The sequence below is a fragment of the Hipposideros armiger genome, unplaced genomic scaffold, assembly GCF_001890085.2.
Source record: "Hipposideros armiger isolate ML-2016 unplaced genomic scaffold, ASM189008v1 scaffold_13, whole genome shotgun sequence".
Classification (NCBI taxonomy): domain Eukaryota; kingdom Metazoa; phylum Chordata; class Mammalia; order Chiroptera; family Hipposideridae; genus Hipposideros; species Hipposideros armiger.
In genome coordinates this window covers 4,906,506-4,923,469 of record NW_017731363.1, presented here as the reverse complement: position 1 = coordinate 4,923,469, position 16,964 = coordinate 4,906,506, and the positions used below count along the sequence as shown (strand labels likewise).

The 16,964-nt window shown below is 38.5% G+C and overlaps 1 protein-coding gene across 7 annotated transcripts in view; it reads left to right on the top strand.

Moving 5' to 3' along the window:
• BCLAF3 (BCLAF1 and THRAP3 family member 3) overlaps positions 1-16,964 on the top strand; it is a 53,578-nt gene that overhangs the window by 24,467 nt on the left and 12,147 nt on the right. For 2 of the 7 annotated variants that reach the window (XM_019666899.1, XM_019666907.1), the window contains exons 5-9: positions 2,156-2,328; positions 4,045-4,159; positions 4,843-4,906; positions 6,394-6,509; positions 12,312-12,426. In XM_019666899.1, coding sequence (XP_019522444.1) covers positions 2,156-2,328; positions 4,045-4,159; positions 4,843-4,906; positions 6,394-6,509; positions 12,312-12,426 — 583 coding nt within the window. Of the gene's footprint in view, positions 1-2,155; positions 2,329-4,044; positions 4,160-4,842; positions 4,907-6,393; positions 6,510-12,311; positions 12,427-12,763; positions 12,766-13,888; positions 13,979-16,964 lie in introns of those variants that run through there. The other 5 variants (XM_019666890.1, XM_019666876.1, XM_019666885.1 and 2 more) reach the window with 5 other exon arrangements.

Here is a 16,964-nt window from a genome sequence, read left to right as displayed (position 1 = left end):
GCATCATCATTGCGCTCTTCCCGGGCGAGGCAGATCAGTCTCACTGGCCCGCATATGTGGGATCCGAACCGGGGCCCTCTGGCGTCCCAAGCCAGTTCTTAACCATCGTGCCACTCGGCCGGCCCCGTTAGAAATAAATTTTAATAATTACCAGGTGAAAAACCGGAAGCCTTTATCAGCTGGTTTCCTCTTGGGAGAAACGAAGCTGCAATAAAAAAAAAAGCATTTTCAGCTGATTTCCCCTTATGGGCCATCCAGACCATTTTTTATAGTTCTAGTTAAACATTTTTAAACATCTTTTTCTCCTATAAAATGTTTTTAAAATCTTTGTTTTTGGATATGGAACAGGCTTTTTGTACCATTAAACCCCTTTAAACAGAGAGCATTTGTAGTTCTTTGTTAGTGGTGGTTTTGTTACAGGGCCATTCTAGCTTCTAGTGTTTATCACTAAATGTCTGTTAGCTAGTTATCAGATACACAGTGGGAAGCTTGGAGCAAATCAGGAGGAAAGAGGGGAAATGGGCCTTCTCAAGAAAGCTTTTATAATGAATGAAGGAATCCACAGCAGTAGCATCAACCTGCTCCATAACCACTTTGCCTTGTTTCTGCCTTGGCAGGGCGTTGTTTCCACAGTGCTGCTTTGAAAGCAGGGAGCACAGAAAGTCAGATGGAAGCCTTTCTTTTCTCTGATAAGTTAAAAATTGGCACTTAAAACCATCTTGTTAGAGGAGTTAAAATTTTTAATTAAAGGCTATCTATAGCCCCTCATAACCCTGGAGCAGTTTTGGATATATGGCCTTATGTGACTTAAATAAATCAGTAAATCTGTGCTTTGGTACACCCACGCCCTAAAATGCATCTGTCTGATTGGTTGTTGTTATTTGAAGAGGTATCATCATTTGCAATGGTGCTGCTGTTATTTCTAACACATTTCAGGTTTCTTTTTTGGATGTATCTTTTCTGTAACATACTTATAAAGAACCCTAGCAGTTGTAAATCTCAATTCTTTGGATGGTGAACTTGATTTTTGGCAAGAGCCACACGCTATTTAGAGTTAAGTGCAGAGGATGGGTGTGAGCTGGTTAGTGCCATTTTGGGTCCAAAATGAGCTATAAATATAAAATAATGAGACATTTTCTTCTGTGGCATGTAAATACCTCCAGACAAAGAACTGAAGAACAGTTTAAGCAAGAACAGCATTCTTGGAATAAGGTATAGTTTCCCATTATGACACTTGGAAGGATTATATTCATATGAATGCTTGATTTCTGGGCTATTAAGCAAAACAACCAAGACATTCATTGTCTCAGTGTCATGACACCTCCCCTAGGGCTATTGCAAAAATTAAATGAGATAATGTCTGTAAGCTCTAAAGAGTTCCTGTGTTTGGCATGTGGTAAGCCTTCAATAATTGTTAGCTCTCTGTCAATCATGGCTTTATAATGGTACCTAAAGGTCAAGAGAACACTTAATGAAAATTATAAAGATTCCGAAAGCATTAAAGTGGTAAGACAGTTGGGGTTATATAACAAATGGTAGCATTTCTTTAAGGATACGTTTAGGATAAACAGGATAATTAGGTCTACAGCCCATAACTTTGCCAACAACAAAGACTATTTTGTGAGTTCAGTGAGACTTTCTAAGTGATTAAATTAATTTCAACAGAATTTGATTTCAAAATACAATTCAAAGCTTCTCATTATAAGTATAAGGATTTCTATGAAGTCGGAGAAGTCATTATGTTTGATATCAGCGTTTAAAGTGTAGTATTTTAAGATCGTAAGCTTGCTGGGTTTACAATTTTATGGACATTTGGGAGTATAAAATAATCTACTTGATTATTATTTGACTATAGAGTGTATTTGATGCCTTGCTGTATTTTTTGAAGTAAAAATTGTTTAACTTAGGATTTTGAGGATCTTATTAAAGTGGCAAATATTTCATGATCTCTGATTTGAAAAAGAGAACTCAAATCCATGCATCTATAGCTATTTTCTCCTCATTTTTGTACATGTTTTATGGCATACAATTTAGTGCCTTAATTATAAAAGATAAACATCTTTTTAGTTTGATAGCTATCTTGATTAATTTTTAATAAGTTCTTTTCTCAGTAAAATAGTTTCAAATTTAGTTAAACATTTACAAATTATTCTAGGGTTGCTTCTAGCAGCACAGAGAGACAGATGTCACATGATTTGGTTGCTGTTGGCAGGAAAAGTGAAAACTTTCATCCAGTGTTTGAACATCTTGACTCAACTCAGAATACTGAAAGCAAACCTACAGGAGAATTTGCTCAGGAAATCATAACTATAATTCATCAAGTTAAAGGTTGGTATATTTTGCACATACATTAGGGATAACACAAAAATAATGTACTGGCTTTTCACGAGACATAGGTATATATCTGTGATATTGTAATAGTAATTAATATTTCATTATAAGCTAGATCATTAATTAGGAAATCTGTTGAAGAGAGGAGCAAGTATTAATTCAAGCCTAGTTGTTCTTTTTTAACATTATTTTAAAGAGTAGACTCTTAAGACAGTCGTGGCACCTAGGCCTCATTGTTCTTTACGTGTAGTTCCAAATAACCTTGTGCTTCAATTTATAGTAGATTAAAAACCAAAGTTACAAAGGGAGAGGCAGGCTGTTGCAAAAGACAGATGTACTGAGAGCAGCAAGAAACGATAACTGATAACCAAACAGGAAGGAGGAAGCAGCAAAAACGCAAGAAATGTGGGAGTCTAGGTCATTTGGTGATACTTAAAGCCCCTGAGGGCATTAAGGTGACTTTGTGCCACAAGGGTTATCCTAAGCGATCAATAAAAGATTGCAGTTTGATTTGGCATACTTACAGCGGTTCTCAACCTTCCTAATGCCGCGACCCCTTAATACAGTTCCTCATGTTGTGGTGACCCCCAACCATAAAATATTTTCGTTGCTACTCTGTAACTGTAATTTGGTACTGTTATGAATCGTAAGTATCTTTTTGTTTTCCGATGGTCTTAGGCGACCCCTGTGAAAGGGTCTTTCGACCCCCAAAGGGGTCGCGACCCACAGGTTGAGAACCGCTGTTTTATAACATCAGGGAATTGCATAATAAACACTTCAAAGAATTGCATCGAGTTGTTTTATTTTTGCTCTGGCCAATTTGTGTTAATTGAAAAATTCAGTCATATGAAACAACTTTCCTCACTGATGCTGCGTAAATAAGGTAACTGTGGGTATTATAAACTGGAGACCTTTGAGAATTTCAAATTTTTTATTTTATATTTCTTACTAGATAATTGCATTAATCTTTTTTACCTCATAAAACAGATTTTAAAAGTGAATTTTTTTCCCTGCATCCCTCAAACTAAGGCACATATTTACTTTAAAGCACGCAGTTTGTCTGAAACAGTTTACCTTTGCAGTTCCAGCCCCTTACCCAAAGGAGGTGTGATTCTTGGCAGAAAGGGAGCTGGTATTGCAGAAAAACCTAGATTGTTTCAGAACAGGAAAAGCAAGTTAGGGGAAAAGATTGCTTAAGTAGCATTCTGATGGTCAAGTGTATTATCTTTCTATCCTGATTGAAGCCTGTAGCATAGCTGGTTTCAGAATGTTTTCATGAACTGCAGTTAATGTTAGAGGAAAATGGCATTTTAATGGCTCAGGGTTGTTTTTGGAGGTTTTTTGTTTTTTTTTTTTTTACTCTAGGTGAATTGTAGGGCTCTTTACTATCTTTACTTCCCAGATACAATAGGTCTTATCTTGAAGAAGAAAGGTCCTCATTTTGAGAGAGCCACTGTCTTTTTCTCCTATAAGTCTAATAGGAACGGAAATCCTGGGGTTCATAAGTCAGGTGTTTTACTATTGCTTGGGCTTCGGAAAGTATGTGATCATTACAAATTAGTCTGTGGAATAAGTTTAGGTCCCACATATTTTCAAGAGAAAACGGGTTGGATGTTTTTTAATAATCCTTTCTTCCTGTGCTTATACGCATATATAATCTTTTAAGTGGAATCTGTTTTACACTGGGATAAAACTATTTGTTTCTTTTTTCAGCAAATTATTTTCCATCACCCGACATTACTCTACATGAGCGTTTCTCAAATATACAAGATACAAAAGCAGCAGCTGTAAATGAAATTAAACCGAATCCAGACCCAGAAATTCCCAGGTAATGATTAACTATTGTGTGCCCATTTAACTCATGGGAATAAGACTCAGAACAGATGTGGGAAGGCTGGGCTTGCTGTCCACTCTAGGCCTGCATCTCCTCTCTAAAAACCTCTCTCAAAGCCCACGCAGGTACAGGGCCTGTGCACTTGGATGGAATAGGTGGCACTGAAGCCATTGACTAGCATTGTTCAAATGTGTAGGACTTTGAAAATATTTACCTACCTAACTTTGATTCTGCCTACTGAACTTACAACTGGGAGAATGAGAAACAGTTGTCGAGCCATTGAAGTCATGGGTTGCTTCATGTAGTCAGAAATGGCTGTTCTGAGGACAGCCAGATGAAAACATGTCTTCTGCCACTGGCACCTGCCTGAGCAGGCGGTGCGCCCTGTCTTGTGAGCTGAATTGAATCAATGTTAGAGTGCAGTAGATCCACGGAGCAAAGTTTAAGGTTACACAGACTAGTGATTTGAGAACCATTAAAGCATCACTGTGATGTTTTTCACAGGATATGTATGCCTTGGGAGACTGCCACGTAGACAAAAAAATCACCTGGGGCAAGTTTCTTTTCCTTCCTCCAGGACACACCAGCTTTATTTCAAATTCTATTCTGTAGTAATGGAATCAAGATATCCCTGTATAACGTAATTATTTCATTGTAATATGCCTTTATTATTTTAGGAGAATAGATATGTCTTTGGGCGTGCTTCAGAGTCAACAAACTATAGTATATGATTCAGAAGAGGTAAGCGAAGACAATTTTTTGATGAGATTATCTTATTGTGGGTATCCTAATGGGAAAGGGAACTGGTGATTGGGAATAAAAAAGGGAGTTAAAGTAGATGAGGAAGAAGGATTGAGACCCAGGAATCTGAAATATACAAAAGTCTCCCAGTGATTTGATTTATTAGCCAGGACACCCAGAGAACACTGACAAGACAAAAATATTCCCTAAGAGACACAGTCCCTAAGGGCAACAGCTTTGTAAAATTGACATAAAAATATAGTATTTAATATTCATTCCAAAACTTCACACTGCAAAGCTTGCAGAAAGTATGTTTGATACCTGTTTTTTTCCAAATCAGTGATGTGGAATATATTTTTAAATTGTATGTGGCATGAATGCAAAATAACTTGATTTCATTTGATATTGCCTTTCTATTTATTGTAGAATGTGTGACGTTTCTGTGAAATATGAACTCGCAAAATAATGAAAATAATACTGAATTGTTTTATTGTCACGTGTTGTGTGTGGTGGCTCCCACTCAACACTGCCCCAACCCCGCCCTCCACCCATTTCCTTGCTAATTAGAAAAACTATCTTGACTAGCCCGCCGGGAAGAAAACTGGCTCCTATTTTAGGAGCAGGATAACAAGTTCTAAAAGAGCTGCTAATTTATTCATTGAGAGTAAAGAGTTTTTGTAGAGGAAAGATTTTAATACATTTCTGGTAAAACATGAATAATTTTTTTACTTGTAAATGGTTACAATTTTTATTGAACTTATGGAAATAGGTTAGTTTATTGAATAAATGATATTTTCAGAAAATTCCTCTCATCAAAGTACTGTAATCAGCTTACAGGAAATTTGAGGCTTTTTAGAAGTCAAAGGTTAAAACACCTCTAATTCAACCACTTAACACAAAATATTGTTTGTCTTTTCTTGCAGTCTTTTTTGTGTGGCATTTTAACATAGTCGCTATCATAGCATAGGCAGTTTTGGATGCTTTTTTTCTTTTTACTTAAACCATAATAACACTCCTTTTATGTAAAATCTCTGAACTCCCCGTGACCTTTTATGATTGAGGCATTTTTAAGTTTTAATAAGTGTTTTTCCATGTTTTACTTCCATATAGTCTATATGCTTTCAATGCTTATATATTATTTCTTTGACTTAAATTTACCATAAAATCATTCTTCCCTTCCCCTTTACATTTTTTTGTATTTAAGTTGCTTCTATTTTTTAATTTATTTTAAATATAACTTTGGATCTATTTGGGTAGCTAGCCTTTGGGATAGAGTCCCAGAAGTGGGATTCCTGGTTCAATGTTAAAAACTTTTCTGACTCGGTATTGTCAATTGTGTCTCAAAATATTTTTATCAGTTTACACTGTCATTAGCAGGATGAATACAAGATAACTTATGTAGGACTTTACTTAAGATTCTTATTGGATATGGTCTTTGTGCAACTAACAGTAATGTGAATGGTTTGTCTTCTGTCAAAATTCCTCAGACTCTGGTCAAAGTAATAGATCCAAATGACCTACGACATGACATTGAAAGAAGGAGAAAAGAACGGTTACAGAATGAAGATGAGCACATTTTTCACATAGATAGTCCTACAGAGAGGTAATCAGTAGATGCAAAACATCCTGTTATCAGGGAGCTTCTGGTTTCAGCATATTTTTCAATTTTCTTGTGTGACGATAATTTTCATTTTAGTGTAGGGATTTAATCCTTCAAATCTATTTTATATGTTTAAGTGAAATGTATTAAAATGTTTTAGTTATTCAATTATTATCATATGCTGTTTGAGTTAAACAACAAAAATTGTGGGGAACATGAATATTTGAGGTGTTGATAATCCCAGAGAGAAGTGTAACAGCTTTTTAATATTGACAGGAGCCAGGACCAGCAAGTATATTGACTGTTTGGCTCAAACTGATTCAAACTCGGACACAGCCTGCCCTTTAGATTTTGGTATACTTTGAATATTACAAATTTCCCGAGGTCAGCACAGTTCTTTCAGAAGCCTTCGTGGGTGTCTGACCATGAAACAGGCAGGTGTAGTAGAAAATGCAGGGGAGATCCGAGTTTGAATCCCATCTCGACCAGTTTACAAGCCGTTTGCTCTCGGGCCAACTTGCTTAGTTTCTGAAGCCTTTTCCTCCATAAAATGAGAATAACCAATTTATGATGGAGAGGTTAAAATAGTAAATGAGCAGGTACATGCAAAGCACTTAACGCCATGTATGGCAAATTGATGGTCAGTCGATTCTTGGTATTTTTTCCGGACTCGGTACCTCTTTTTAGAGGCTCTGAGTATTATTCTAGATTGGCCCTAGTCTGTCTCTTACTCTGAAAACTAGGTGGAACTCATGGCAACTCTGGGACCCCATATGATTATGAGGTATAATGAATGCGACAAAATTTCCACTTTGCTCAAGGATCCTCAAACTATTTGGATCTCCCAGAAAGGGGGAATGTATGAATAGCAATGGCCAGTGCTATCCCCTTTCCATAGTCCTTAGTGTCGAATTTCTTTTAAGTCAAGTCTATGGCTGACTAGGTCTTACTGAAAATACATGTATGTTGTTTAAAACTGGGCTTGAAAAAAGAAGAATAAATAAAACTGGGCTTGATTCTGACTATAAGTTTGGGACTAATTAAAAGATAGCAAAACTGTGTGGTGAGGCATATAAAATAATTGGAAGTGAAGTAGTTAAAATCCCATCCTTTGGTGGGTGAAAGTCTCCAGTTTCCTAATACGACATGGCATGACTGTGTGCTTTATGACACAGGCTCTCTGTCATGCTTTTCTTGACTCAGCAAGTGTGAGAAACTCAGTGCATCAAGAAAGAGGATTTCAAAAGCAGATTTAAGATAATCAGCTTGTTATAAAGGCCATGTAATGTTTCAGAATGTGTCTTTGCCCTCTGAGGTGGTTAAGAGCTCCAGCACTGGAACTACACCTGAGTTCAGTGCCTGGCTCCGTAGACAGCTAGCTATGTGACTGACCTTGGACAACTTCCTTAATCTCTGCTTCTCAGCTGTGAAATAGAGATAAGAATTATACTTAACCTTGCAGTGGTGGTTAAGATTAAGTAAAGTGATGCATGTAAGGTACAGAGTAGCTGGTCAGCGTTACCTACTATTATTAATGGTAGCTTTGAGGATGGTGTTGGAGCATGCAAAGATGTCTTCCTGCAAGGTGTCTTTGCTGGGTCTGTTGGACTATTTTATTTGTATTGGATAGCTGATGTGATATAGTGGAATCCTGAGGATTTTTAAAAATAGAGATATTATTTACCATAAAATTCACCCTTTGTAAGTTAACAATTCAGTATTTTTTTGTATAGTCACAAAGCAGTGCAACTCCACTATCTAATTCCAAAACATTTTCATCACCCCGAAAAGAAACCCCATACACATTAGTTGTCACTCTCTCTAGATCTCCCTCCCCTCAGCTCCTGGTAGCTACTAATCTACTTTCTGTCTGTGTGGATTTTACTGTTCTTGCCATATCATGTAATTGCAGTCATATAACATATGGCCTGTTGTAACTGACTTCTTTCATGCAGCAGAATGTTTTTAACGTTCCTCCATGTTGTAGCATGAATATTCCTTTTTATGGCTGAATAATATTCCATTGTGTGGATAGACCACATTCTGTTGATCCATTCACCAGTTGATGGACATTTGGGTTGTTTCCATTGTTTGGCTGTTGTGAATAATGGTGCTGTGAACATGTGTGTGCAAGTTTTTATGCAGACCTGTGTTTTCATTTCTTTTCTGTGTACACCGAGAAGTGGAATTGCTGGGTCATATGATAACTATGCTTAACTTTTTGATGAACTGCCAGACTGTTTTCCACAACGGCTGTACCATTTTACATTCCCACCAGCAGTGGGTGGGGATTCTAGTTTCTCCACATCCTCACCAGCATTTGTGATTGTTCATCTTTTTTTTTTTTAAATGATATAGAACCTTTAATTGCTCACTTCATTCTAATTTAATTTTCTTGTTAAAATAAGAAAACATTTTATTTTATCCTTTTATCTTAGAAACCCAGCTTATCAAAATTGACCTCATTAATATTTTTGCATAAACTTTTTTTTAGTCAAGTCAGTGCATAGATTTTCGTAGAAGTTCAGAAGAAATGAAATATGATGAAATCATAAATCATGGGGTATAGCAATTTCCCACCTGTGTGATTTTTTTTTCCCCTCAAAAAGTTGTATGTAGGCTCTTTGTATATATTTGCTCGCCCTTGTATCGCATCCCCTCTGCTTGAACTCAGTTCATAGCTGTTGAATGAATGAAGTCTTCCAAAGGAGTAGACAGGACGGAGGCTACTGAAATTGTAGTGCATTTAGAGCTGGATCACTATATATGTAGTCCCTGATGACTTAGGTAATCTCGCCCAAGCAGGCCTAACGCTGGGACATTCTGTCTCGTCTCCAGACCCTGGTTATGTATTTTTCTCCCACTTCTCACTAATCTCTTACCCTCCTGTCTCCATGTCTTCTCCTGACACACTATTTCTACCTCTTGTAACTAGCGTTATTAAGTTCCCTACAGTGTTTTGAGGTGCTGTGCTGTATAGACACGGTGTGTGTGTCAAAAAGCAGCTTCAAAATAGTATCAGTAGACTGCGAGAGGACATCAAATGGACGAGACTTTCTTTTTAGCTGGGCAGGTTATTGAAAACATCAGGTTTTTTTGTTTTTGTTTTTAAGATTTTTTTATTGGGGAATTGGGGGGATGGGAACAGTGCTGGGGAATTGGGGGAAGGGGAACAGACAAGTTGCTGTCGTTTTGTTCTTCAGTCTAGTTATGGAGGACGTTGCTTCTCTGGCCCAAGTTGGCACCATCATTGCGCTCTTCCCGGGTGAGGCAGATCCGTCACCGGCTTCTGGACGGCCGCTCACTGCGGCTGCTGGCTGCTCACGCTGGCTGCTGGCTACACACCGTAGCCCATGGCAACCCACTGCAGCAGGGGCTGCAGCCTACGCCATCGCAGGCGACTCAGGGCAGCCCAGCTCCAGGTCGAGCCTCTGTTCAGCATCTTAGCTGCGGAGGGCAGCATCACAGGCCCTCACATGTGGGATCCGAACCGGGCCCTCTGGCGTCCCAAGCCAGTTCTTAAACCATCGTGCCACTCGGCCGGCCCGAAAACATCAGTTTTTATATTTGCTATTGTAGCAATCTATAATCTATACTTAATTAGAGTTAACTTTATAAAGATGTTTTATTCATATATTCAACAAATATTTATATATTTCATTTCTGTGCTCTAGTCACTGTTGGAAGCACTGGGCATACAGTGAAAAACTATACACAAAGCCCTTGTCCTCATGGAGCTTACAATTTAATGATAGGAGAAAGAAAAAAAAAACAAGTAAATGTTGGTGAGTGATAGGTGAAAAGTACTACAGAGAGGACGTTTAATAATGAAATATAAGGCATCTTAATTTCACCAGTCAGAGATGACCACTGTTAATATTTAGTACATTTCCTATATTTTTTCTGGACATATAAGTGTATATTTTAAATAATTGAAATTATCCTCATGGTATAGCTTTGCACCCTAATCTTTATGATACGGTGCTAAGGTCCGGCTGCCTGCCTCTTGGAAATGTTAAAAATCAAGAGACATGGTTGGTGGCAAGAAAAGCAGGTTTTTTCAGAATGCCGGCATTCTGGGAGGATGGGGACTCCTGTCCAAAGGCCACCTCCCCGGTTCTAGCTAGACCCGGTCAGAAGGTTTTACAGGAACATAAGCAGCAGCAGAACAAAGGAAAGGGGGAGTTGGTCAGGCAGCTCTGAAGGCTGACATCCCTCCTGGGGGCTGGTCTGTTGTAAGATAACGTTATCTCTGGGCTCCTGCCTGGGGCTTTATGTGTATTCCAGCTTCTGGGCTCCTGAGGATTAAGAAATTGCCCTTTCCAGGTTAGGATTCTGTTAATTAAATGGATTAATGAGGTATGGGTAGCCTTGAAAAAGGGAACAAAACAGAGTTCTTCAGTTAATCAGTGAGGGGAGAAACAAAGAGGAAACAGCTGAATATCAGGGGGGATCAAACTGCAAACTAAGTTGTAACTATAAGTGGCTAGATAGCGAGCTATGTGGTGAGTCAAACTGTAAACCATCTAAGCCTAATTACGTTATTGACTTACCGAATTCCACCCTTACATTTAAACTTACTATCATATCATGAGCATTTTGATGGAAATGGGGTATTTTTAACATTTCAAAAAACTCTGAGTGGGTATTTCATGTCAGGTTGTGGGGTCAGAGCTAGGGCCACAAAACAAACCATCCACAGTGCCCCCTCTGAAGGGATCAGCTGCTAAGTGAGACAGATAGGTGCTCTAGCAGTTAGAAAAGTGCTGTGTGAGTGCACGTAGCAGGGGTACCTAGCCCACCTCAAAGGGGTCTGGGAAAGCCTGCCTGGAACAGGTGCAAATGGAGCTGAATGTTGTAGTTGCTCTAAGTTGGAAGGAAATTGCAACAGAAGGAATTGCACATGCAGACGTGTGGAAGCAGGAGAGATTGTGGTGTGTGCTGAGAACAATCCGTAGCTAAGTGTTCCCGAAGCTCAGTGTGCATGTTGGGGAGATTGGACTGAAGCAGCCAGGCAAGGCAGTGAGGGACAGAGCAGGAGGGGTTTGGGGGACATGATGAGCAGTGTGGGTTTTCTCCCCATGTCAGTGAACGACCTGTGGGAGGGACCAAAGCAGGGCCGAGGCCATGAGATGTCTGTTCACCATGGAGCAGGAAGGGTCTGAGGAACATTGGGGGAGATTTGGGATGTGACAGGAAGAAGACTCCCTGAGGGCTGTGGAAATGAGGCCCTAGGGTCAGAAGAAAAGCCCAAGGAAGGACCTCCCTCCTAGGTAGGGCTGCCTGGGAAGAGCCCTTGGTGGCCTCTGGATCTAGCGACAACAGTACAGGGGAGCTGTCCTTTGTTGCTGCGACCTAGCAGTGTCAGAGGCCCCAGCTCTGTCAGTGAGAGTACCTTGAGCCCATCACACACTTCTTCTCTGTCAGCAAGGGGCATCCAGTGTTGCCAAAGGCTTGAGAGCAGTGATCATCTACCCTCAGGAAACACACACTCTGTATGGTTTCGAGGGGTTACAGCCCTTAGGACGCCTGTCCTTGGACCCCAGATTGAGAGCCCTGGTCCAAGGAATATTGTTTTTTCCCTATTGCTAACCTCCAACTTAGCTAAATAATGTTTGTTTAAAAATGAGTTTTCACCCTCATAACTATCATTTGGAATTTTGGTAGTGATAGATCATTGAGATTATTTTTACTGTTGTGCTGCTTTAATTGTCTTGGAAGGGGGTAATTTCATTTCTCTTGTTTATTTGTTGGATAAAGGTAAACTAATAAAAGGTTCTTATTTTCTCTCTCTCACTTTGTTAGCAATGACCAGTCTTCCAGTTTTTCAAGTTTGAAGGATATTGATATTGATGGATTCGAAAAACCTCCATGTTTTATAAAGTCAAATCCTAGAAAATTTATTCAGAAATGTCACATGGTAAGACTGTCGTTCAAAATTTTTCATTTTTGTACATTCTATTCTCAAATATCTATGTGTACAGGGATCACCAATATTTTTCATAATGTTTGTAACTGTTCAGTAAGTATGTGTTATAATTCTTTTGTTCAACGTTAAGATTCTGTTGAGACAATAGTTAAGACAGAAGAAATGGTCATCTCTTATTTGATTTAGCAGGATTTTATTGCATTTATTATAGTACTAGCTTTCTTTACTTAAGATTATTTCGGAACAACTTTATTAAGGTAATATTTACTTACCATAAATTCACCTGTACAAGGTGTACAATTTAATGGTTGTTTGTAAATTTATCAAGATGTGTAACCATTACCATAATCTAGTTTTAGAACCTTTTCATGACCCCAATAAAAGCCTTCATGCCTGCTAACCACTAATCTACTTTCTGTTTTTAAAGATTTGCTTTTCATAGGGCAGTTCACAAATGGCAGCTGGCTTCCATAACAGCAAGCAAGTGATGGCTAGAAATATAGAAGCCAGGGTGTGTTTGTAACCTAATCTCAGAAGTGACATCCCATCACCTCTACCATACTCTCTATTTGTAAGAAGCAAGTCACTAGGTCCAGCCCACACTCAGAGGAAGGGAGTGACACGGGGGCCTGGATACTAGAAGGTGGGGATGATTGGGAGCCTGGTCAGAAGCTGCCTGCTGGAGTCCTCCCACTGGCCTCCAATGATTTACATGCAAAATATGGCTCCTCCCTCCCAGGGTCCCCCAAAGTCCCATCTCAATACATGTATCTTTATGTGCTTATTCAAATTTATAGACTTAGCATACATTGAAGATGACTATGAAAAGGGAGACAGAGGTAAAGATGTGAAAGAGAAAGATTTGTGAGAAATACAGACTGCATAGCAAATGCAATAAATAGAACATTCTAAGACTTTTATTTTGGAAAAAAGAAACCATCTTTCAGAATGAGCCCCATGTTTTCCTTGCCCATCAAAGGATTCAGGTTTTTTGTAGCTCCAGTCTTAGTACTCTGACTTCTGATACTTTCCTAGTCATGGCAGAAGCATCTACTCAAATCACTTATCTGAGTCAGCAAAACCTGCCTCCTGCAGCGTTGAGAATTTGTTTTCTTCTTTGGCAGTAGGAGCTCTAGCAACTCCTGATAATAATGGGCTTGCTTCTCTTCTGGATGCCTGAATAATACTAGATTTATAGTCCATTTTCTAAAAGTCACCCTTTGCGTTATACAGGAATTTTTTTTAACTCTTCTCACGTTCACAAATTAAACTGGCCCCTCACAAGCTAGCATGGGTTATGTGAAGGAGATGTGTATTCCTACAGCTAAGCTACATGCTACATGTTTTGTGTACTTAATCCTATTCATTTAAAATGTATTTTTAATGGTAAAATAAGAGTTTTAAAAGTAAACTTTAAGGTACATTAAACTATGGTAATTCTTTTTTCATGCAGAATCATATTATGCAGAGAAAAGACATTACTCGCGAAGTATTTGGAGTTAGGGAAAACCATGAAAACACAGACTTTACAAAACCTTTTAAGGTACTGACTGTTATTTTCCGTTTAATTTCAGCTTTCGGTTTAGGCTTTGAGCATAATGTTCTAAGTATTACTAAATTAAAAGCTGTTTTTGTGCTATTTTATTTTATTTTATTTTATTTTAGCTGAGCCATCCCGCCACCTGTTGGCAGCTCACGGCTGCTCAGCTCGGGCTGACTCGAACCACTGTTGCTCAGAGCTCAAACTCTTGAGCGAGCTCTTAACCAACTGAGCCACTCAGCCGGCCCTGTGCTATTTTAAATAATAGCTATAAACTAGTATTGCTGGAAGTTTATAGCTAATTGTATCTAGTTTAATGATCACTTCTTTCCTCAGGACTTGATTTTCAAATTTTTTTTTTTTACCAATAGAATTCTTTTTTCTACTGTTTTTTTTTTTAAATTGGAGAATTGGGGGATGTGAACAGTGCTGGGGAGTTGGGGGAAGGGGAACAGACAAGTTGCTGTCCTTTTGTTCTTCAGTCTAGTTGTGGAGGATGTCACTTCACTGGCCCAAGTTGGCACCTTCATTGCGCTCTTCCCGGGTGAGGCAGATCAGTCGCCGGCTTCTGGACGGCCGCTCACAGCGGCTGCTGGCCACTCACGCTGGTTGCTGGCTACACACGGTAGCCCATGGCAACCCACTGCAGCAGGGGCTGCAGCCCTCGCTGGCGACTCAAGGCAGCCCAGCTCCAGGTTGAGCTGTTGTTCAGCATCTTAGCTGTAGAGGGCAGTGTCACTGGCCCTCATATGTGGGATCCGAACCGGGGCCCTGTGGCGTCCCAAGCCAGCTCTTAACCCAACGCGCCACTCGGCCGGTGCAGAATTCTTTTTTCAAATATTACATGTAAATACAAATACATAAAACAACTACAGATGGAGTGGCTTTAGGTAGAGGAGGCAGGCAAAGTCCTCAACCCCGCACTTAGTCGGTCCCTTTTACCTTGAAGCTGTAAGTGCATAACTTGAGAGGCTTCTCCAGGATTCACTGATTGAAAACCCTGCCCACAAGACACACAACCCTCAGAGGCCTTCTGGATCATCAGAGAAAGATTCTGGTCCAGCAAGCTTTGTTAAAGCATGTTTCAGCGCATTCTAAATATTTGTACAGCTGTATCTGATGTAAAGTGATAGTTTTAATCAACCAACATGTTTCATTATCCAGAAATCTCACCCCCCCAAATATAGGGAATAAGAATTATAGTGCAAAGTATTGTGTTTCTCTCTCCTTGTTCTCAGAAGTTGAGGTGCTTTTTTAAAATCCATTTTGACTGACTTTCCTGCATATGATAGGTACTTTTATTCAGATTTTTTACTCTATAGTGTCTGTTTCCCCTCCCACCAAAAAAGAAAAGAAAAGAATCTGAGCTTTTTCGGTGAAAGTAGCAAGCAGGCCGGGTAGAGAAATTAGTTCATTAGTAGGAAGTTAGTATGAGCAGTAAGGTAATAAGTAAACTATCCCTGATCCGTAGACTAGGAGAGTAACTGAATGATCTTCCGTTAATACCTGGCTTCTTGAGAGGTAAAATTTTTAGATGCCAAAAGATTTTTTTTTTTCCACTGGGAGCAATATAATTTGTAGGCATTGAGTAGGTAACATTTTTAGCCAGTGGTTTACGTACCTAAAAACATGTGTAACATTAGGTTTTCAAAAGTACCTATGGCCATAGAATATATAAACATTTTTATACCATCTTTTATTTACTATCTTGAGGCATAAAATCATTAACTGAAAATGTGACGTCTGCATAACTTAGTGTATATGATCTTTCAGATTTAAGTGCTTCCTACATGTTGCTCTAATCATTGGTCAGAAATAGTTGATTGTAATATTTTTCCACCATTGTTATAAAATCCATTTCTTGTTACCCTTTCTCCTTAAGTTGACATTATAATTTTTTAAAAATATATGCACTAATTTTCTTGACCATTCATTTGAAGCTGTGTAGTATTATATGATTATTTAGAAGTTCACAATTCTTTGTTGTAAAATAGGAGGAGGAAATAATCCTTCCTCAGAAAAAGAGCTGCTTCATTAAAATTTACTTTTTACATTAATTGGACTAATTCAAAGCCAGATAGTAATCACCTGAGTAGATATATAAAAATAGAAAGTGTAGATCTCAAGATTAGCTCTGATGTAGCAAGCTTGTGCAGATAGTTTTAACATTACAGTCTTGTTATAATTCTGTTTTACCTGAAAATTTTTTGTAGCCTTAAGAAAATAATTGGAAAATAGTCCTTGCATGAAATACTTTTTACAAACTTATGTGCTTCATTATGCATGACATACCCTTTGTTAAATAATTGTGGAAAAAGATATCTACTTAGTTTTTGTAATTACTCCATTATAATACACCATTTGTACATTTCTCACATGGGAAACACACAAATATTCATTGTCCTCTTACATCTATTATAATACTGGGCAGTATGCAGGCCAGGAAATGGTCTTTTTAAGTATAACTCTTACCTTGAAAATATTTCCTGTAATGGCAGTTTTATGTTAAAGAAAGATTGGCTTGAAGGTGCTGACAGGAATAAAGTTAAGAGTTTTTTATTTTTAAATGGATGTCGATACTTAATGTCTTTCCACCCATTTGTGATTTGACATATTTCACTATAAATCAGAAGGATATTTTTAGCTCATTTAGAGGTTTTGAAAGTTGTATTTTCCTTAGCATGAAAATTTCAAGAATTTCAAAAATTTTTGACAGTTTTACAAATTGGTTTTATGTGTAAAATAAGCTAGGAAGCTAGTTTGAAGAAAATGTACTTATTGGCATCATTAACCTCTCACCTTTTAATATCTGTAGTACGTAGAATCAAGGGCAGCTCTATGTACCACACAATTTTCCATTTCTTACACTAACAAAGTAGGTTTCGAAGCTATAGTTTTTTTTTTTTATTGTTAGTTTCAGGTGTACAGAACAATGCAATAGTTACCCTTTTCACCCTCACAAAGTAACAACCCCCCTCCCCCCATCCAC